The sequence below is a fragment of the Bos indicus genome, chromosome 2, assembly GCF_029378745.1.
Source record: "Bos indicus isolate NIAB-ARS_2022 breed Sahiwal x Tharparkar chromosome 2, NIAB-ARS_B.indTharparkar_mat_pri_1.0, whole genome shotgun sequence".
NCBI classification, from domain to species: domain Eukaryota; kingdom Metazoa; phylum Chordata; class Mammalia; order Artiodactyla; family Bovidae; genus Bos; species Bos indicus.
In genome coordinates this window covers 119985895-120008298 of record NC_091761.1, presented here as the reverse complement: position 1 = coordinate 120008298, position 22404 = coordinate 119985895, and the positions used below count along the sequence as shown (strand labels likewise).

At 49.5% G+C, this 22404-nt stretch overlaps 1 protein-coding gene across 1 annotated transcript; it reads right to left on the bottom strand.

Annotated features, from left to right (window-relative positions):
- Window positions 1-6804: 6804 nt before the first annotated feature.
- LOC109572075 (intestinal-type alkaline phosphatase-like) lies at window positions 6805-10634 on the bottom strand. The gene is made up of 11 exons (XM_019978616.2): window positions 10445-10634; window positions 10249-10365; window positions 10023-10138; window positions 9658-9832; window positions 9406-9578; window positions 8980-9114; window positions 8819-8891; window positions 8581-8715; window positions 8299-8490; window positions 7954-8070; window positions 6805-7823 (listed from the first exon to the last, which is right to left on the bottom strand). Exons 1-11 carry the CDS (start codon window positions 10509-10511, stop codon window positions 7528-7530), a joined length of 1596 nt encoding a protein of 531 aa, XP_019834175.2. The 5' UTR covers window positions 10512-10634; the 3' UTR covers window positions 6805-7527.
- Between the last annotated feature and the right edge of the window lie 11770 nt (window positions 10635-22404).

Genomic DNA, 22404 nt, shown 5'->3' with positions numbered 1-22404 from the left:
TTGCCAGTGCAGGGGATATGGGTTTGATCCCTGGTGAGTTAATTCCACTTGGCGTGGAGCAACTAATCTTGGGTGCCACAGCTACTGAGCTGGCACTCTAGAGCCTGGGAGCTGCAAGTACTTAGGCTGTGTGCCACAACCACTGAACACTGGAGTCACTGGGAGCCACAACTCATGAGCCCCTGAGCCTGCAGCTACAGAAGCTTGCAAGCAGGAGAGCCAATGAGTTGCAACTACAGAGCCCGAGTGCTTCAACTGCTGAAGCTGTGCTTCTAGAGCCTGTGTTCTGCAACGAGAGAAGTCACCGCAATGAGAAGCCTCTGCATTGCAACTAGAGGAAGACCCCATGCAACAAGGAAGACCCAGCACAGCCAAAAACAAATAACTAAATGATAAATAGCAGTATGTACATGTCCAAAAAAACAATTAAAAAACAAAAGCCTTTCCTCCCAGTCCCGCCCACCCCAGTGGACCTTGGTAGCCCCCTCCCCAGCGTGCCCTCCCCTCAGGCAGAGCCTCTGAGCTCTTCCTCCCTTGACCTGCTGTTCACTCACTCAGCACACTGACCCAGGGTATCCTCTACTTACCCTCTAGAGCAAGAGTCCCCAACCCTTCTAGACTGAGGACTGGTACCTCCTGTTAGATCAGCGGCAGAATTTGATTGGAAATAAAGTGCACAATAAAATGTAATGGACTTGAATCATCCTGAAACCATCCCCCTTCTTTCCAGTTTGTGGAAAGTTTATCTTCCAGGAAACTGGTCCCTGGTCCTGAAAAGTTTGGAGACCCCTGCTTTAGAGGACCTGGCTGCTGGGGGTGGGGGTCACCCTTCCTGCCTTTGTCAGCTACCCCACAGCTGCCTCTGTCCCCCTCATAGTCCTGTGCTCAGAAAATTCTTGGCTAAAGGTCAGGAGGAACTAACTCCTGGGTAGGCCATTAATTAATTGATTGATTCTTTTGATCAGTCCATAGGTTAAATTTTTATTACTGCAAGATTTGTCTTCAGTCTAGTGAATTCCCAGTCCTTTTGTTAAATTTGAATTTTTGACATGAAATGACTGTAGATTCACAGGTGGTTTTAAGAAATAATACAGACATCCCTTGCATGCTTTCTCCAATCTTCTCTGACGGTATAACTCAGATTTTCACATTTCTGTTCAGAGTTGGCCGTTTTACCTGCACTCACTTGCGTGTGCGTGGGTTCATGTAATCACACCATAGTCAGGACACTGAACAGCTCCAACCCCTTTATAATCACCCTGCCCTCTGTCCCTAATAGCTTCCTGTGTTTGTAAAATGTTGTCATTTTAGGGACTCCCTCTTGGTCCACTGGTTAAGACTCCACACTTTCACTGCTGGCAGTGGGTGTTCCATACTGGCCTGGGAACTAAGATCCTGCATGCTGCCTGGTGCAACCAAAAAAAAACAAAACAAAACCCCGAAACCTTGTCAATTCAAGTGTTACAGAAATAGAATCACCCAATCTTTGGGAATGGCTTTTCCCCCCACTCAGCCTAATTCCCTGGGCATTCACTGGAGGAGGGCTTGTGTCTGCGATGGAGTGGAGCCTAGGCCGTGCTTAACTGTTCACGTGTGGAAGGACCTCTGGGCCGATTCCAGGTTTGGCTGTTATAAATAAAGCTGCTGTGGGAATTCCCTGGTGGTCCTGGGGTTAGGAAGGGGCACTACCCCTGCTGTGGGTCTTGGTTCGATTCTTGGACAGGGAACTAAGATCCTGCAAGTGGCACAGTGAGGCCCAAAGAGAAAAAGGAAAAGAGCCACACATCTTCATGAATGGGTTTCTGTGTGAGCATTTCATTGCATTCAGTTTCTCTGGGTAAGCCCCCAGGAGTGCAATTGCTTCCCTCATAGCTAAGTTGGTAAAGAATCCACCTGCAATGCAGAAGACCCTGGTTTGATTCCTGGATCAGGAAGATCCCCTGGAGAAGGGATAGGCTACCCACTGCAGTCTTCTTGGGCTTCCCTGGTGGCTCAGCTGGTAAAGAATCTGCCTGCAATGTGGGAGACCTGGGTTTAATCCCTGGGTTGGGAAGATCCCCTGGAGAAGGGAATGGCTACCCACTCCAGTATTCTGGCCGAGAATTCCATGTACTGTATAGTCCATGGGGTCGCAAAGAGTCGGACACGACTGAGCAACTTTCACTTCACTTTGGTGGTTGTTGCATGTTTAGTTTTTGTTTTTGATTTTTTTTTTAAGGATATCTCCCCCTGATCCCGAGCCCCACTCAAAAAAAAAAAAAAAGGGAACTGCCAAACCATTTTGCAGTGCCCACACCATTTTGCATTCCCATCAGCAATGTATGAGGGATTCAGCTTCTCTCCAGTCATACCATCATTTGGTGTTGACCCTGTTTTTGTTTTTGAACATTTTTAAATTTTAGCCCTTCTGATAGGTGTGGAGTATAAAGTTTCTTCTTTTTAAAAAATGTATTTATTTTCATTGTACTGAGTCTCTGTTGCTGAGCAAGGGCTACTCTCCAGCTGTGATGTGAGGCTTCTCATTGTGGTGACTTCTCTTGTTGCAGAGTCCAGGCTCTGGAGCTTGTGGGCTCTGCGGTTTTGACTAGCAGGCTTTAGAGCGCTGGCTCGGTACTTGTGGCACAAAGCCTTAGTTGCCCTGCGGCATGCGGGAACTTCTTGGACCAGATAACTGATCCCAGGTTCCTAGCATAGGCAGAAGTATTCTTAACAACTGGGATCACCAGGGAAATTCCTAAAGTGTCTTTGAATGTTTTTCTTACAATGACATTAAGTGATCATCATCTATGCTCCTGCTTGATTTCTTGTGAATTTTGTCCTGGGCCTGGGCAGGACCTGAGACCAGACACAAACCACATGTCATTGCAGCAAATAAAAATGTTTGTCCAAGTTCCCACCAGGGCACCTGGCTCCCCTTTTCTGGGCCTGAGTCACCTGAGTGAGATGAGAGGCTGTCATGCTCCCTCCCCTGGGGCCCAGGGATGACCAGGCAGCAGGCAGCATGGCTTCTGCTCTGCAGTAAGAGATAACACCTCCGGTCCTGCACTCCGGGGTTAAAGATGCCTGGGCCAGGGGATGGCCAGCACCATGGAACCTGCTCTGTGGGGGACGGTTGTCCCGGTCTCTCTGTTCTCTGGGAAGAAGGCCTGGTCCTGCGGGGTCTCATCTGCTGCCCAGCACCCTCCACCAGTTTCCCCATTTACCACCCTGGGCTCTCTGGGCCCTGTCTTAGCCCCCAGCATGATGCCCCGTGTAGGTGTAAGCAGATAGGTTAGGGAGTCCCCAGAGAAAGAGACTAGGAATGGTTTTCTTGGCATTTATTGTTGTTTTTCAGTCACATCCAACTCTTTGCAACCCCATGGACTGCAGCACGCCAGGCTTTCCTGTCCTTCACCATCTCCAGTGGTTGCTCAAACTTATGTCCATTGAGTCAGTGATGCTATCCAACCATCTCATCCTCTGTCACCCCCTTCTTGTCCTGCCCTCAATCTTTCCCAGAATCAGGGTCTTTTCCAATGAGTTGGCTCTTGGAAACAGGTTTGCCAAAGTATTGGAGCTTCAGCCTGAGCATCAGTCCTTCCAATGAATATTCAAGGTTGATTTCCTTTAGAATTGGCTGGTATCGAACCTTGCTCCTTGCTGTCCAAGGGCTTAAGACATAAGAGAAGCCAGTTTGACCTAAGTTACTTTCAGTCTCAGCCTGAGCTCAGTGCTTGACCTTGAAAAGGTCTCAGTAACTACTTATCTTAAGAGAACAAAGGAATGCAGGAAAAAATGCAGTCAAATAGTAGTACAGATAAAGCAGCTCTAATCCCTCTTTAAGGGATTTACACAAATAAGTCTTGGAGAATTGCTGGTCCTAAGGCCCCTACTAGGTGGAGGATGGAATGATGGTTTTGACCCTCTTGATTTCAATGAAGCTTCCCTGGTGGCTCAGACAGTAAAGAATCTGCCTGCAATGCGGGAGACCTGACTTCAATCCCTGAGTTGGGAAGATCCCCTGGAGAAGGAAATGACAACCCACTCCACTATTCATGCCTGGAGAATTCCATGGACAGAGGAGCCTGATGGCTACAGTCCATGGAGTCACAAAGAGCTAGACACGACTGAACCACTAACTGTAGAACTTGCTCCAATCCTATGTTGAATTCTCGTCTGCTGAATCCCCTCATGAATATGCCTAAAACTCCCTTTGACTTAAATGGGAATTTGCTGTATGACTCAGGGGACTCAAACTGGGGCTCTGTAATAACCTAGAGGGGTGGGAATGGGTAGGAGTTGGGAGGGAGATTCAAGAAGGAGGGATGTTGATGTGTGACAGAAATCAAACTGATATTGTAAACCAATCATCAATTAAAAACAATTATTTATTTTAAAAGATTTAAAAAAATTCCCCCAGTTTTTCTGTTCAAGGAGACACTGCTTTGGGAAAGATCCAGGGTTCTTACTTTCTGCTAATCATAATAAAACCTTACTTCTCACATGTTTGGGTTGGTGGTGTCTATTGGCTCCACAATCAACAAGAGGTGAGACAAAGTTTTCACATTGACATAGGCGTTGCCACTGGCTGGGCAATGTTAAGGCCACCTCAGCACCAGCTGATAGGTGGTGGTGGCGGTTTAGTCGTGTCTGACTCTTTGCAACTCCATGGACTGTAGCCTGCCAGGCTTCCCTGTCCATGGAATTCTCCAGGCAAGAATACTGGAGTGGGTTGCCATTTCCTTCTCCAGGGGATCTTCCCAACCCAGGAATCGAACGCGGGTCTCCTGCCTTGCATGCAGATTCTTTACCAATTGAGCTACGAGGGAAGCCCAGCTGATCCATGGGGAGATGTCTTCTGCTTGCATCCCACCACCCACTCTCAGGTTGTCCCCTGAGGGATCCAGTGAGAATTCTATCCTGAGGGGGAGCAGGACAGCAGCTGGGAACAGAAAGGCTCTCCGACTGGTGGGGGGAGCTTCCATAGTGGTTCAGTCAGTAAAGCATCCGCTTTTAATGTAGGAAACCTGGGTTTGATCCCTGGGTTAAAGATCCTGTGGGAAACCCACTCCAGTATTCTTGCCTGGGAAATTCCATGGACAGAGGAATCTGGCGGGCTACAGGGTTGAAAGAGCTGGACACGACTTACCGACTAAATCACCACCACCACTCCTGCCCCCAAGCCCGGCACTTCGCACAAATGGAGGGTCCCTTTCTAGGAAGAAGAGTTCCCTGGACCTCCTCCCCACTTCCTGTTTTTGCCTCCGACCCCTGATGCTGGGAAAGATTGAAGGCAGGAGGAGAAAGGGACGACAGAGGATGAGATGGCTGGATGGCATCACTGACTCGATGGACATGAGTTTGAGCAAGCTGAGTTGGTGATGGTGATGAGTTGGTGATGGACAGGGAAGTCTGGCATGCTGCAGCCCATGGGGTTGCAAAGAGTCAGACATGACTGAATGAATGAACTGAACTGAGCCCTTATTTAACTTATATGCAGAGTACATCATGAGAAATGCTGGACTGGAAGAAGCACAAGCTGGAATCAAGATTGCCAGGAGAAATACCAATAACCTCAGATATGCAGATGACACCACCCTTACGGAAGAAAGTGAAGAGGAACTAAAAAGCCTCTTGATGAAGGTGAAAGAGGAGAGTGAAAAAGTTGGCATAAAACTCAACATTCAGAAAACTAAGATCATGGCATCCGGTCCCATCACTTCATAGGAAATAGATGGGGAAACAGTGGAAACAGTGTCAGACTTTATTTTTGGGGGCTCCAAAATCACGGCAGATGGTGATTGCAGCCATGAAAGTAAAAGATGCTTACTCCTTGGAAGGAAAGTTATGACCAACCTAGATAGCATATTGAAAAGCAGAGACATTACTTTGCCAAAAAGGTCCGTCTAGTCAAGGCTATGGTTTTTCCTATGGTCAGGTATGGATGTGAGAGTTGGACTATAAAGAAAGCTGAGCACTGAACAATTAATGCTTTTGAACTGTGGTGTTGGACAAGACTCTTGGGAGTCCCTTGGACTGCAAGGAGATCCAACCAGTCCATTCTAAAGGAGATCAGTCCTGGGTGTTCTTTGGAAGGACTGATGCTAAAGCTGAAACTCCAGTACTTTGGCCACCTCATGTGAAGAGTTGACTCATTGGGAAAGACTCTGATGCTGGGAAGGATTGAGGGCAGGAGAAGGGGACAACAGAGGATGAGATGGCTGGATGGCATCACTGACTCGATGGACGTGAGTCTGAGTGAACTCCGGGAGTTGGTGATGGACAGGGAGGCCTGACGTCTGTGATTCATGGGGTCACAGAGTCAGACACAACTGAGCGACTGAACTGAACTGAGCCCTGTAGGGCGTGGTAGGAATGTACCCCCCTCCCCCCAGGAGCTGGGAAGCAAGAAGCAAACACAAGTTTATGTTGGTCTCTGTCTTTTGAGGGCTGCATCTAGTGGACCTCACAGGACCAAGGAGGTGACAAGCCACCAGATGACCACCTGGGCGTCAGGCAGGGAGGTAGGAGGGGTGAGCACTGGGGCTCGGGAATTTCCTGTTTTCAGAGAAGGTGAAAGCCTGGCTTCGGGGAGGGGAAAGCCCCAACTTGGTACCGCAGCTGGCCTCACCTGGCCCTGCTCACACTCCCTCAGAGCCGTCAGCATTGCTCTGTCCTGAGTAGCTCCCGCCCTCACCGCCTTCGGCCTTTGCTCAATGTCAGCCCCTCATCAGCCCCTCCCTGACCTCCTGATGTGAATCACACCCCCGGTCCCCCCCAACACACACTGTGCCCCCACCTGCTAAGGGCTTCTCATCCCACACATATACTCCCATATCACACTTGAAACAGTTTATTTGAGGGCTGCTTCCTCCCTCCCAGGTGTGCGGGGCCTGTGTCCCCATCCCCAGCTTCCCCGCTTCTCCTGGGATCCCCCAGCCTGGAAGGGGCACTGGGGCCACCCTCACAGCAGCTGAGGGACCTGGGACAAGTGTCGTCTTCTCTGTGTCGCTGTCTCCTCTCTGTAATGGTACTGCTGGGTTCCTAGGAGGGGCCTCTGAGGATTGTATGTCCAGGGTCCCCCGGCGCTCCTGGCCCCAGACGTCTCCTTGGCCGGCGAAGTGCCCACAGAGTGGGTTCCAGGAGGACGGGAAGCCAGAGCTCCCCGAGAGCCATGCCCTCTCAGAAACCACGCCTGCTCAGAAACCACACCTCCTGGAGCCACGCCTCCCGGAAGTCACGCACCCAGAAGCTATGCCTCCTGGAAGACCCCAGTGGGGGTCTTGGTAGGTCCTGGTTCCCTGGGGGACACCTCTGGTGCCAGCCTGGTCCTCAGGCAGGGCTGTTGGGTGGGGAGAAGAGACTGGGTGGTCTGAGCCCCTGCCTTTCCTGGGGTCTGGGCAGCTCCAATAAAATCTGAGGCTACCGAGGTGGGGGCAGTGAGGACTGTGGCTCTCACAGGAAAGTCAGGGTTTCAGCTTCCAGGGTGGTTTGGGTCCACTAAGGTTGGGGGTGGGGAGGAGGCCCTGAGGCCCGGGTGGGTGGGGGTCAGTGCAGAGTGGGCACCAGCAGCAGCATCAGGGTCCCGGCCAGCAGTGCCAGTGAGGATGGGCAGGCAGCCTGGTGGGCGGTGTCCAAGGGACCGCTATGGGGGTGAGGGTGGCAGTCGGTGGTGTAGGGCTCCACGCAGGCAGCAAAGGCCATGACATGCGCCACGAAGGTCTGCTCCTGCACGCCGTGCACCAGGTGTGCCCACGGGCCTCGTGCAAACACTGCCACGTCCTCACCGGCGTGGGTCTCGCCCCATAGGGGCACTGCGGATTGCTGCTGGTACTCGGGGTCCACTGAGAGGAGGGAGGGGATTCAGAGCAAGCAGGGAGGCGGCCTCCCCCTCCCAGGAGTTCCAGAGTAGGGTCTTCCCTTCCTCCCATCCGCCCCCCGCCTTGCTCCCCAGGGCCCACCCACTGCACTCACTGCTCTCCTTTTCATTCACATCAGGTCGTGAGCCCATGACCAGCCGGTGCCCCGGGCCGTTGCCATAGAGAAGGGTGGTATAGGACTTGCCATCTTTGGCCTTGCCATCGGCCAGCCCTGCAGGGAAGAGGGGACCCCATAATCACACTGACCCGATCCTTTGGGGTGCCTCCTGCGTGCTGAGCTCAGGCACCTCTTGTTTGTTCACTGGCTTAATCCTTACCAGAGCCAGGCACGGCAGCTGCTATTATTAATATTACTCCACTTTGCAGACGAGGGAGCTGACTCAAGAGCACTTTGTGCAATGTAACTCAGGACAAGAACTTGCCACTCTCCCTGGCTTACCAAAAATGGAGGTCCCACGAAGTGGGTAGCCACCGAAAGTGAAGACATGGGAGTGGTCGGCGGTGACAAGGGTCAGTGTGTCTGCTTCACTGGTGAGCTGGCTAGCCTTGGCGATGGCATTGTCGAACATGACCGCCTCGGTCAGTGCCCGATAAGCTATGCTTTCATGGTGACCGTGGTCAATGCGGCCTCCTGCAAGAACGTCATGTGGAAGGTGGGTGATGCAAAAGCCACCCTGAGTGCCACCCCTTTCCCTCTGATCTGCAAGGAGCTGCCACTCACCCTCCACGAAGAGGAAGAAGCCCCGAGGGTTTCTGCTCAGCACACGCACGGCTGCCTCCGTCATCTCCTCCAGAGATGGGTCCTTGATGTGGTCTCGGTGGATGTCATAGGTCATATCTCCTGGCTCAAAGAGGCCTGTGAGAAATGGGACCAGTGGCGACCTGCAAGCTGGGGATGGGGTGGGGGGACCCGTGGCACCCTTCCTGGGGAGGACAGTCGGGGTGGGTGGCGTCGTTACCCATGAGGTGTGTTACACTGGAGTCACTGGCCGCCTGAAGGAGCGCCGTGCGGTTCCACACATACTGGGCTCCCTGGGAGGGCAGAACCAGGCCTCAGCCCATAGCCCGACACGCCAGGCCCAGCCCTGCTGTACCCCCCGCACCCGTGAGCCCCCATCACCTGGTGCTTGGCCTGCCACTCCTGCACCAGGTTCCGCTTGTCCTTCCGGACTCCATTCTGTTTTGTATTGCCTGGGTATTCAGGGTCTGGGGTTCCCTCAGGAAACATGTATATTCGGCCTCCACCCAGGATCACCTGGGACCAGAGATTAAGGCAGGTGGGTTTGGATCCTGGCTGGCCCTTTGCTCCTCTTACACAGAGCCCCTAGACTCTTTACCCACCAGGTCTGTGAGAAAGGCCTGTCCCCACTTCTAGTTCTTACATCGTGCCCCACTCCCACCCCACCCCAACCTCTGCCAACAATACTGCCTGCAAACATACGGAGACCTCCCAAGGCCCCAGGGCTGTGGGTTACCTAGGACTGTCAGGTGTGTGTCCCACCCCTTCTTCCCAGCCCTGCCCCTTGCCTTTCACATCACAACTCACGTCAATGTCCATGTTGTAGACCAGCTGTGTGGCAATGTCCTGGCAGCCCTCCCTCTTGGCCTCGGCAGGCATATTAGCATCAGAATACCAGTTTCGGTTCACCGTGTGCGCGTAGGCCCCGGCTGGGGAGGCGTGCTGCACTGTGGTGGTGGTCACCACTCCCACGGACTTCCCTGAGGGTGGCAGAGGTCACGGTGGGCCACCGAGGTCTCTGAGCCCGTCCCTGCCCAGGAAGCTGATGCCCAAGCCCACCTGCTTTCTTGGCCCGGTTCATCACAGATGTGACCTCGTTCCCATATGTCGTGTTACACTGATTAAATTGGGCGGCTGCACTTACACCGATGACCTTCATACGGGTCTTGACCCCACACAGGTAGGCAGTGGTCGTGCCTGCGCTGTCGGGCACATCTCTGTCCACGTTGTATGTCTGGGGGCAGAGACGCCTTTAGCTCTGCTGGGGTAGACATCCAGCTCCTGACCCAGGCCCTGGGCCCATCCTTACAGCCCCCAGCCCCTATCTCAGCCCCCAGCCCTCCTGGGCTTTCCCTCCTACTCTGCTCCCTAGGCCCACACCCACCCCTCTGGTGTAGACCACCCTGAGGCCACTTGGCTCTTACCTTGGACAGAGCCAGGTATGGGAACTGGTCCATGGCCAGGGGTGTCTCAGGTCCCGGCTTGCCAGCCATCTGCCCCTTTAGGATCCGAGCAGCTGTCACCGTGGAAACCCCCATCCCTGAGGGTACACTGTGTCAGGTCTGAGTCCCTGGGGCCAGCCTGGGTCAGCCGGCAGCCCAGGGCTCCAGAGTTGTGGGGGGACGGGGTGGACTGGCCTAGCGCACTCACCATCGCCCAAGAAGAGGATGACATTCTTGGCAGCTGTCTGGATGGGCTGCAGCTTCTTAGCCACATCGAGGGCCTGGGCTGCCTGGCGGTTCCAGAAGGCAGGGTCTTCCTCCTCGACTGCCCAAGGGGAGAGTGGAGGTCAGGTCAGCCTGGGGTCGCCCCTGTGAGTAGGGGTTGCCGGGAGCTGCCTGGTTACCTGGGATGAGGCCGAGGGAGAGCTGTAGCCGCAGGCCCAGCAGCAGCAGCACACAGGCCCCCTGCATGGCTGTGTGATGGTGGAGGGTCAGGATGGGACCTGGGGAGGCCGGGTCTTAGGCAAGGCTGGGACACCAGGGACCCACTGCAGCTTGGCTGCCTGGGCTTAATTCCCCTCCCAGAGCCCCAGGTGGCCACACCCTGTTCCTTACCTGCTATGACTTTGAGCCCTGTTGCCAGAGGAACGTGGTGGGTGTGGCTGAGCCAGCAGGGGTCCTGAGGATTCAGGTCCCTCCCTCACAGGTGGTCTCTTCAGGGTGGGGTGGGGATTAGGGTGCAGTTGGCTTTGGCCTGAGGAACATTTTCAAGGTCCTGTCAGGAGCTCCTCCCATCCCTCTGCTCGCCAAGTCCTGTGGGAGAACCATCTTTTCTTCTCCTCATATGTTCTGTGGTTTTTGAAAGTCAGCTTTAGCCTGGTTTGGTTCTGAGTGCTGAGGGAGGTGGGGTTGGAAGCACGCAACGGGGCCAGAGCCTGTGTTTGCTTTCCTGTTGCCCTGAGGCCCGGAGACAGGGAGACATTGGAGTGGGCATTGGGCTGTTTGTGTGTGTGTGTGTGTGTGTGTGTGTGTGTGTGTAGGGTTTCTATAAAGGGCTAGCAGGGGTGAACCGAGAACTTACACAAGTACAAGCTGGATTAAGACAAGGCAGGGGAACCAATGATTAAATTGCCAACATCTGTTGGGTCATAGACAAACAAGGGAATTCCAGAAAAATGTCTTACTTCTGTTTCATTGACTATGCTAAAGGCTTTCACTCTGTGGATCACAACACATTGTGGAAAAATTTTAAAGTGTGGCTATACCAGGCCACCTTACCTGTTTCCCAAGAAACCTATATGCAGGACAAGAAGCAACAGTTAGAACTGGACATGGAACACCAGACTGATTCTAAACTGGGAAAGGAGTACATCAAGGCTGTACATTGTCACTCTGCCTATTTAACTTCTATGCAGAGTATATCATGCATAATGCCAGACTGGATGACTCACAAACTGGAATCGATTGCTGGGAGAAATATCAACAACCCCAGATTCGCAGATGATACCACCCTAATGGCAGACAGTAAAGAGGAATTAAAGAGCCTCTTGATGAAGGTGAAAGAGGAGAGTGAAAAAGTTAGCTTAAAACTCAGCCTTCAAAAAACTAAGATCATGGCATCCAGTCCCATCACTTCTTGGCAAATAGGCGAGGGAAAAGTGGAAACGGTGACAGATTTTATTTTCTTGGGCTTTTAAATCACTGTAGATGGCTGACTGCACCCACAAAATTAAATAATGCTAGCTCCTTGGAAGAAATGCTGTGACTAACCTGAGTGAGTGAAGTTGCTCAGTCGTGTCCGACTCTTTGCGACCCCATGTTCTGTAGCCTGCCAGGCTCCTCCATCCATGGCATTCTGCAGGCAAGAATACTGGAGTGGGTTGCCATTTCCTCCTCCAGGAGATCTTCCCAACCCAGGGATTGAACCCGGTCTCCCGCATTGTAGGCAGATGTTTTACCATCTGAGCCACCAGGGAAGTCGTGACTAACTGAGACAGCATATTAAAAAGCAGAGACATCACTTTGCCCACAAAGGTCCATCAAGTCAAAGCTATGGTTTTTCCAGTAGTCATGTATGAATGTGAGATTTGGACCATAAAGAAAGCAGAACATCAAAGAACTGATGCTTTCTAACTGTGGTGCTGAAGAAGACTCTTGAAAGTCCCTTGATCTGTAAGGAGATCAAACCAGTCAATTCAAAGGAAATCAACCCTGAATATTCACTGGACTGACTGATGCTGAATCTGAAGCTCCAATGCTTTGGCCGCCTCTTGTGAAGAGCCAATTCGTTGGAAGAGACCTTGATGCTGGGAAAGATTGAGGAGAGGAGGAAGGGTGTAACAGAGGATGAGATGGTTGGATGCCATTACTAACTTAAAATTATTGACCTAACAGAAGCAGAAGATATTAAAAAGAGGTGGCAAGAATACACAGAAGAACTATACAAAAAAGATCTTCATGACCCAGATAACCATGATGGTGTGATCACTCACCTAGAGCTAGGCATTCTGGAATGCGAAGTCAAGTGGGCCTTAGAAAGCATCACTATGAATAAAGCTAGTGGAAGTGATGGAATTCCAGCTGAGCTATTTCAAGTCCTAAAAGACGATGCTGTGAAAGTGCTGCAATCAATATGCCAGAAAATTTGGAAAACTCAGCAATGGCCATGGGACTGGAAAAGGTCAGTTTTCATTCTAATCTCAAAGAAAGGTATTGCAAAAGAATGTTCAAACTACCGCACAACTGCACTCATCTCACACACTAGTAAAGTAATGCTCAAAATTTTCCAAGCCAGGCTTCAACAGTACGTGAACCGAGAACTTCCAGATGTTCAAGCTGGATTTAGAAAAGGCAGAGGAACCAGAGATCAAATTGACAACATCCGTTGGATCATCAAAAAAAGCAAGAGAATTCCAGAAAAACATCTACTTCTGCTTTATTGATTATGTCAAAGCCTTTGACTGTGTGGACCACAACAAACTGTGGAAAATTCTTCAAGAGATGGGCATACCAGACCACCTGACCTGCCTCCTGAGAAATCTGTATGCAGGTCAAGAAGCAACAGTTAGAACCGCACATGGAACAACAGACTGGTTCCAAATCAAGTCTGTGTATTGTCATCCTGCTTATTTAACTTACATGCAGAGTACATCATGAGAAACACTGGGCTGGATGAAGCACAAGTTGGAATCAAGATTGCTGGAGAAATATCAATAACCTCAGATATGCAGATAACACCACTCTTATGGCAGAAAGTGAAGAGGAACTGAAGAGCCTCTTGATGAAAGTAAAAGAGGAAAGTGAAAAAGTTGGCTTAAAGCTCAACATTCAGAAAACTAAGATCATGGTATCTGGTCCCATCACTTCATGGCAAATAAATGGGGAAACAATGGAAACAGTGACAGACTTTATTTTCTTGGTCTCCAAAATTACTGCAGATGGTGACTGCAGCCATGAAATGAAAAGATGCTTGCTCCTTGGAAGAAAGGCTATGAGCAACCTAGACAGCATATTAAAAAGCAGAGACTTTACTTTGAAAACAAGGTCCATCTAATCAAAGCTATGGTTTTTCCAGTAGTCATGTATGGATATGAGAGTTGGACTATAAAGAAAGGTGAGTGCTGAAGAATTGATGCTTTTGAACTGCTGTGTTGGAGAAGACTCTTGAGAGTCCCTTGGACTGCAAGGAGATCAAGGTAGATCAATCCTAAAGGAAATCAGTTCTGAATATTCATTGGAAGGACTGATGTTGAAGCTGAAACTCCAATATTTGGCCATCTGAGAACTGACTCATTTGAAAAGACCCTGATGCTGGGAGGGATCTGGGATTTCTTTGGAAGGAATGATGCTAAAGCTGAAACTCCAGTACTTTGGCCACCTTATGTGAAGAGTTGACTCATTGGAAAAGACTCTGATGCTGGGAGGGATTGGGGGCAGGAGGAGAAGGGGACGACAGAGGATGAGATGGCTGGATGGCATCACTGACTCGATGGACATGAGTCTGGGTGAACTCTGGGAGTTGGTGATGGACAGGGAGGCCTGGCATGCTGTGATTCATGGGGTCGCAAAGAGTCGGACACAACTGAGCGACTGATCTGATCTGATCTGATGCTGGGAAAGACTGAAGTCAAGAGAAGGGGATGACAGAGGATGAGATGGTCGGATGCATCACTGACTCGATGGACATGAGTTTGAGCAAGGTCTGGGAGTTGGTGATGGACAGGGAAGCCTGGTGTGCTGCAGTCCATGGATTCGCAACAAGTTGGGCACAACTGAGTGACTGGGCTAACTGACTCAATGGATACGAGTTTGAGCAAACTCTGAGAGATAGTGAAGGACAGGGACGCCAGGTGTGCTGCATTCCATGAGTTCACAAATATTTGGACACAACTTAGGGACTGAACAACAGCAACAACAATCCTAAATATTTGAAAGCAGGATCCTTCATGAATTCAGGTTCTTAATATCTTATGGCAGAAAGAATTCAGTGAAAGGCAAAGTGATAGGTTAGTAGCGGATTCATGTAGTGAGAAACACACCTTCCAGACAGAGTGTTAACCATCTCAGAAGGTGAGCATGGACCTGAAATATGGTGTGTTTAGTTTTATGGGCTGGGTAATTTCATAGTCCAAAGAGGGGGGAGGTTTATTTGTCTACTTCAGGAGCAAGGGAATGATTTCCAGGATTTGAGCCAACAGCCACTCCACTTTTTCATCTTTGATGGTTGGCCTCAGAGCTGTCAAGGTGCCTGTGGGTGTGTCTCATAGCTTGTGTATGTGTGTACATGTTACAGCGATTGTATACTGAGGCTCAGGTCCTCCTGTAAGTGAACTCATCTTGGACATGTTTGCTTCTAAACAGTCTATGTCATGTCCTTGGGCTATGTCATTCTTTTCAAGTTTGTGGCCTGCCCTCTTTTCTCCTGTTTCAGTTCTACTCTGGGTAAATGTCCTGGAAAATCCATGGCACATGTGCCCCAAGAGGTATATTACAATACGTTTAGAAAGTGTTATTCACTCAGTCATGTCCGACTCTTTGCAACCCCATGGACTGTAGCCCACCAGGCTCCTCTGTTCATGGAATTCTCCAGGCCAGAATAATGCAATGGGTTGCCATTTCCTCCTCCAAGGGATCTTCCTGACCCAGGGATCAAACCCACATCTCCTACTTGGCAAGTGGATTCTTTACCACTGAGCCACCAGGGAAGCCTCCATTAGGACCCCCTTAACAAGTCTCCATCTTGCAAGGAGTCCCAGAAATCTTTCTTTTTATCGCCACCCCCCCACTTGGCCATTTTATATAAAAAGCTTTAGGGCTCTCTGATGAAGGGTTGATCCAAGGGACCCAGGACCTTTTATCAGTCTTGCACTTGATTAACCAGCTTAACTGTTGCCCTAAGCAATTTCTGGTCCATGTCAATGAAAACCATCCTTCCATGTCAAATCAGTAAACAAAAGATGTTGCAGCCTATCAACCATCACATCACAACTTTCATTAAGATGAGATGTCTGATTTTCTTTAATTATCAGTAATCTTTTTATGTTCTGCCTAGCTGGTCTTGAAACAGGAAGGAAGGGGGCAGGGGACAACTTTTAACAGAATGACATATCCTGAGGGGACCACATAAACTGATTAGAACCAGATAGGTCCAAGACTGTAGACAGAAAAATGCAGGCCTCTGAGCATGCTATTTAAAATTCCTTCATGGGATTATTGACGGTTTCAGAACAGTATGAATCTCAGCCCATCCTCCCCCTAGAAGTCCTTGCTCTGCAGGCTCCCTTTTCCTGGAGGAGACCCTGAATTTGGACAGCATGTAGCTGAGCAGGACTCTGACAGGGTGGACTTCACCCTGAGGCTGGTCAGGGTGACTGGCCCCTGCAGCAGCCACAGAGCCACTGTCCTCATGTCCAAGACCACCAGGGGCTGGGGTCCCACATTCCTAGTCCCCTTCACCTTTGGGGAAAGCTAGTTGTGCCCTGTTCTGTCCTGACCCATCTTGAAGAGCCCTCTTGGGAACTGGTCTTCAGCCCTGGTGTCCTGGTGGGGTCCCTGCCCCATATATTCAAGGGGATCCCAGGCTCCTAACCCTGCAGACCCAACACCAGACTTTGTCCCTAACATTGTTCATAGGACACGGCTTGTGGCTCACTGGGGCCTCTTTGTTGGCCCTGGTGGGGTTCTCAGCCCTCACTCGGTTACAGGCCACCCTTGAGGCACCAACCCTCAGGTTCCACTGACCGCATCCCCCCCACACTAGTATGGGGGTGTCCTTCAGTCCCTCTCTGCCCTGTGGCCCGCTGTCCTCAACAAGGGCCCAGCTCAGCCAGGCTCGTGGATGCCTCCCTCCTCCCCACGCTCCCTGCCTCCTGCACAGGGTGGGGGGCTCCCACTGCAGGGGCTGTGGGGGACACACCGCCCATCCCTTGGGTCCAGCCCTCTGAGCAGCCCTGCAGTTGGGCTGCGGGCCAGCATGAGCTCACCGGGTCAGAGGAAAAGGACATGGCGCCTGGCCCCCCTCCACCCCGACCTCAGCTGGGCCTGGACCTGTGAGTCTCTGGCTGCTGCTCAGGCCAATTCACTGGGCAGCAGGCAGCTTAGATCCCCAAGCCGTGGTCCCCTGGTGCTGCAAAGCCACATCTCTCCTTGTCTACTTTGCATAAATAATAATAAAAAACCCTCCTAGCTTCCCACGGGACCAAACCATAGCGGTCACCGCTGACAGAGCTCTGAAGGCAACGACTTTCTTGTTGCTCAAGGAACTCAGGCTGGGGTGGGGGCGGAGGGGGTGCCCTGCTGCTGATGACCAGGAACTGGGACATCTGGTGAGCAGAGAAAAGACCAGAACTGGCATAGAGCTGGGTGCTCCCTACTGAGGTGGACGGTGGCTTCAATATCTGGATGGGAGGGTGGCCGTTTCCTCCCTGAAGGACCACTGAAGTTCAGTTCAGTTGCTCAGTCATGTCCGACTCTTTCTGACCCTGTGGACTGCAGCATACCAGGCCTGTCCATCACCAACTCCCGGAGCTTGCTCAAACTCATGTCCTTTGAATTGGTGATGCCATCCAACCATGTCATCCTCTGTTGTACCCTTCTCTTCCTGCCTTCAATCTTTCCAGCATCAGGGTCTTTTCAAATGAGTCAGTTCTTTGCATCAGGTGGCCAAAGGATTGGAGTTTCAGTTTCAGCATCAGTCCTTCCAATGAATATTCAGGACTCATTTCCTTTAAGATTGACTGGTTTGATCTGGCAGTCCAAGGGACTCTCAAGAGTCTTTTCCAACACCACTGTTCAAAAGCATCAATTCTTCAGCACTCACCTTTCTTTATAGTCCAACTCTCACATCCATACATGACTACTGGAAAAACCATAGTTTTGACTAGATGGACCTTTGTTGGCAAAGTAAAGTCTCTGCTTTTTAATATGCTGTCTAGGTTGCTCATAACTTTTCTTCCAAGAAGCAAGCATCTTTTAATTTCATGGCTTCAGTTACCATCTGCAGTGATTTTGGAGCCCCCAAAAATAAAGTCTGTCACTGTTTCCACTGTTTCCCCATCTATTTGCCATGAAGTGATGGGACCAGATACCATGATCTTCGTTTTTTGAATGGTGAGTTTTAAGCCAGCTTTTTCACTTTCCTCTTTCACCTTCATTAAGAGGGTCTTTAGTTCTTCTTTGCTTTCTGCCATAAGGGTGGTTATCTGCATATCTGAGGTTTTTGATATTTTCCCTGGCTATCTTGATTCCAGCTTGTGCTTCATCCAGCCCGGCATTTCTCATGATGTACTCTGCATATAAGTTAAATAAGCAGGGTGACAATATACAGACTTGATGTACTCCTTTCCCAATTTGGAACCAGTCTGTTGTTCCATGTGCGGTTCTAACTGTTGCTTCTTGACTTGCATACAGATTTCTCAGGAGGCAGGTCAGGTGGTCTGGTATGCCCATCTCTTGAAGAATTTTCCACAGTTTGTTGTGGTCCACACAGTCAAAGGCTTTGACATAATCAATAAAGCAGAAGTAGATGTTTTTCTGGAATTCTCTTGCTTTTTTTGATGATCCAATGATGTTGTCCATTTGATCTATGGTTCCTCTGCCTTTTCTAAATCCAGCTTGAACATCTGGAAGTTCTCGGTTCACATACTGTTGAAGCCTGGCTTGGAAAATTTTGAGCATTACTTTACTAGCATGTGAGATGAGTGCAGTTGTGCGGTAGTTTGAACATTCTTTTGCAATACCTTTCTTTGAGATTAGAATGAAAACTGACCTTTTCCAGTCCCATGGCCACTGCTGAGTTTTCCAAATTTTCTGGCATATTGACTGCAGCACTTTCACAGCATCGTCTTTTAGGATTTGAGAGTTTGACTGGAATTCTCTCACTCCACTAGCTTTGTTTGTAGTGATGCTTCCTAAGGCCCACTAGACTTCGCATTTCAGGGTGTCTGGCTCTAGGTGAGTGATCACACCATCATGGTTATCTGGGTCATGAAGATCTTTTTTGTATAGTTCTTCTGTGTATTCTTGCCACCTCTTCTTAATATCGTCTACTTCTGTTAGGTCCATACTGTTTCTGCCCATCTTTGCATGAAATGTTCGCTTGGTATCTCTACTTTCCTTGAAGAGATCTCTAGTCTTTCCCATTCTGTTGTTTTCCTCTATTTCTTTGCATTGATCACTGAGAAAGGCTTTCTTATCTCTCCTTGCTATTCTTTGGAACTCTACATTCAAATGGGTATATCTTTCCTTTTTTCCTTTACCTTTTGCTTCTCTTTTCTCAGCTATTTGTAAGGCCTCCTCAGACAACCATTTTGCCTTTTTGGATTTCTTTTTCTTGGGGATGATCTTGATCATTGCCTCCTATAGAATGTCACCAACCTCCGTCCATATTTCTTCAGGCACTTTGTCTGTCAGATCTAATCCCTTGAATTTATTTGTCACTTCCACTGTATAATTGCAAGGGATTTGATTTAGGTCATACCTGAATGGTCTAGTGGTTTTCCCTACTTTCTTCAATTTAAGTCTGAATTTGGCAATAAAGGGTCCATGATCTGAGCTACAGTCACTCCCAGTCTTGTTTTTGCTGACTGTATAGAGCTTCTCCATCTTTGGTTGCAAAGAATATAATCAATCTGATTTCAGTGTTGACCATCTGGTGATGTCCATGCCTAGTCATCTCTTGTGTCGTTTGAAGAGGGTGTTTACTATGACCAGTGAATTCTCTTGGCAAAACTCCGTTAGCCTTTGCCCTGCTTCATTCCGTATTCCAAGGCCAAACTTGCCTGTTACCCCAGGTTATCTCTTGACTTTCTACTTTTGCATTCCAGTCCCCTATGATGCAAAGGACATCTTTTTTGGGTGTTAGTTCTAGAAGGTCTTATAGGTCTTCATAGAACTATTCAACTTCAGCTTCTTTAGCATTACTCATTGGGGCCTAGACTTGGATTACTGTGATATTGAATGGTTTTCCTTGGAAACTAACAGAGATCATTCTGTCGTTTTTGAGATTGCACCCAAGTACTGCATTTTGGACTCTTTTGTTGACTATGATGGGTATTCCATTTCTTCTAAGGGATTCTTGCCCACAGTAGTAGATATAATGGTCATCTGAAATAAATTCACCCATTCCAGTCCATTTTAGTTCACTGATTCCTAAAATGTCAGTGTTCACTCTTGGCATCTCCTGTTTGACCATTTCTAATTTACCTTGATTCATGGACCTAACATTCCAGGTTCCTATGCAATATTGTTCTTTACAGCATCAGACTTTACTTCCATCACCAGTCACATCCACAACTGGGTGTTGTTTTCACTTTGGCTCCATCTCGTCATTCTTTCTGGAGTTATCTCTCCACTCTTCTCCAGTAGCCTATTGGGCACCTACCAACCTGGGGAGTTCATCTTTCAGTGTCATATCTTTTTGCCTTTTCATACTGTTCATGGGGTTCTCAAGGCAAGAGTACTGAAGTGGTTTGCCATTCTCTTCTCCAGTGGACCATGTTTTGTCAGAACTGTTCTCCATGACCTGGCTGTCTTGGGTGGCCCTACATGGCATGGTTCATAGTTTCATTGAGGGGCCTTTCCAGAAACACACAACTGGCTCCTGGACACTGTGCCTGGCACATTGGCATAGATTGGGCATCCCTGGTGGCGAGGGGATGTTGAGGGGATTCTGGGCTGTGGCCTGGTGTGTATGCAGGAGCAACCCTGAAGCTCTATTCACCTGGAGGAAGCAGGCCCTGGGTCACTTTAGATCAGAGGGTGCAACTAAGAATATGACTCAGCTTCCTGCAGGTCTCTGGACCCCTAACCCCACCCCTACTGGAGACAGGAATGGGGGAGGCATCCTGGAAGGCACAATGGCTGGTCATGCAGATGCTGAGCAGGTGGGGAGACCTGTGTCTGGAAGCAGGGGGGTCACAGCCTCAGATGGGAGCATCAGCTGCAAGGTCAGGATGAAGGTCATCTCGTCTGAGGTCTCCCAAGGTTTCCAGGCAGCATCTGTGACTACCCATCAGGAAGGATCCTGTGTGGTCACCAGAGCCCCTCTGGGCTTGGTGCAGGGACCAGGGGTGGGAGAAAGGAGGGACTCCAGGAGCCAAGGATGGGCTGTGCTACAGGTCTGGCTGGGACTGAACCTGGGGTGTCCCCTAGAGCCCAGTCTGTACTCTGCAGGGAGTGATGCACCTGTAGTCATGGGGAATTGTTTGGCCTGAGTCTTGTCTGGCACCCAAGGGCTCCAGGTCTCCCATTTGGATCTCAGTGGGTTGGCTGAAGGGACATCAGGCCTCCCAGTGTGCCTACTTTGTGCCTGGTTCTCCCAGGCTTTATCTCATTCCAGCCTTGCTACAACAGCCCTGGCATTCAGCCCTGGTCCTATTTAATGTCTATCTCCATGCTGGAGCCTTTATCCTGATAGAATAAAACTTGTGTTTAGTGAAGGACAAGACAATCTATATCTCAGCTGGTAAAGAATCCATCTGCAATGCAGGAGGCCCCAGTTCAATTCCTGGGTCAGGAAGATCTGCTGGAGAAGGGATAGGCTACCCACTCCAGTATTCTTGGGCTTCCTTTGTGGCTCAGCTGGTAAAGAATATGCCTGCAATGTGGGAGACCTGGGTTTGATCCCTGGGTTGAGAGGATCCCCTGGAGAAGGGAATGGCTGCCCACTCCAGTATTCTGGCCTGGAGAATTCCATGGACTGTATAGTCCAAATTCCATGGACTGTATAGTCCATGGGGTCACAAAGAGTCCAACAGGACTGGGTGACTTTCACTTTCACTCTTCAAGACAATCTAAGCATAATGCACTCCCTGCTGTAGTGGGCCCTCTCCAAACTTCAGCCTGCACCTGCATTATACATAAAGCTGACCTTCTCGAAGCTGTGAGCACCTGCTCTTTGCCTGCTCTATCATGAAGATCAGTGTTGTTTTTTATTTTTTCTGACACCAGTAACTCCTTTAATGTTCCATTTCTTTCCCAATCACATAAGGAGTCCTGGGACCTGTTGCTCACTTTGTATGTGCTTGTCTGGACTCTGTATTTTTAGGTGAATTTTGTGTAGAATATGACTGTCTCCTTTTTAATGTATGATCCCTTTATTTCAAAAATGTGTAGGAGCATTCTTTGGAGCTTTCTGAAAGACTTCCTACTGGGTTATAACCTTCACTTGGGTGATATAAAATTCTCTACTTTAGGACTTCCCTGGCAGTCCAGTAGTGAGAGAGTCCATTTCTAGGTAGGTTGATAAGAAGTCCAGGGTCCCCAAAGAGGAGAAAGGGGCCCAGAGCCCTTAAGAAGGAGAAAGGGGTCTGGGTCTCTCAAGGAGAAAAGGACAAAGATTTTTTTTTTTCTACATTGCTTTGTCTTGTCAATATAACAAAGTATCTTGCTCCAGGACATGTTTCTCCCTAACATGAACCTTCTGACTAATCTTGTTATCTTAAGACTTATATTGTGGGAGTGTATCTGATTAAGACCTCCCTATTGCTAGTTCTAATCTTGTTAATTTCAGATGTATGTTGTAAAAGTATATATGGCCTTGATAAGACTAGCTAGGGGGGCACTCTCCAAGCCCCTTCTGATGTCTATGTCAGAAGCTTTCTCTGTTCCTTTAATAAAACTCTGCTATACAAAAGCTCTTGGGTGATCAAGCCTGGTCCCTGGTCCTAAGCGAAATCTTCTTCTTCAGAGATCATGAATCTGTCACTGTTCACCATAAGCTATCAGTAGTTAGGACTCTGTACTTCTGGAAGCTTCAGTCACCTGCTGTATCTGGAAGATCAGGGTTTCTTGTTATCTTTTCTGACACAAGCGATGTAACTCCTTTAATGTTACCTTTCTGTCCAAATCCCATAAGGAGTCCTGG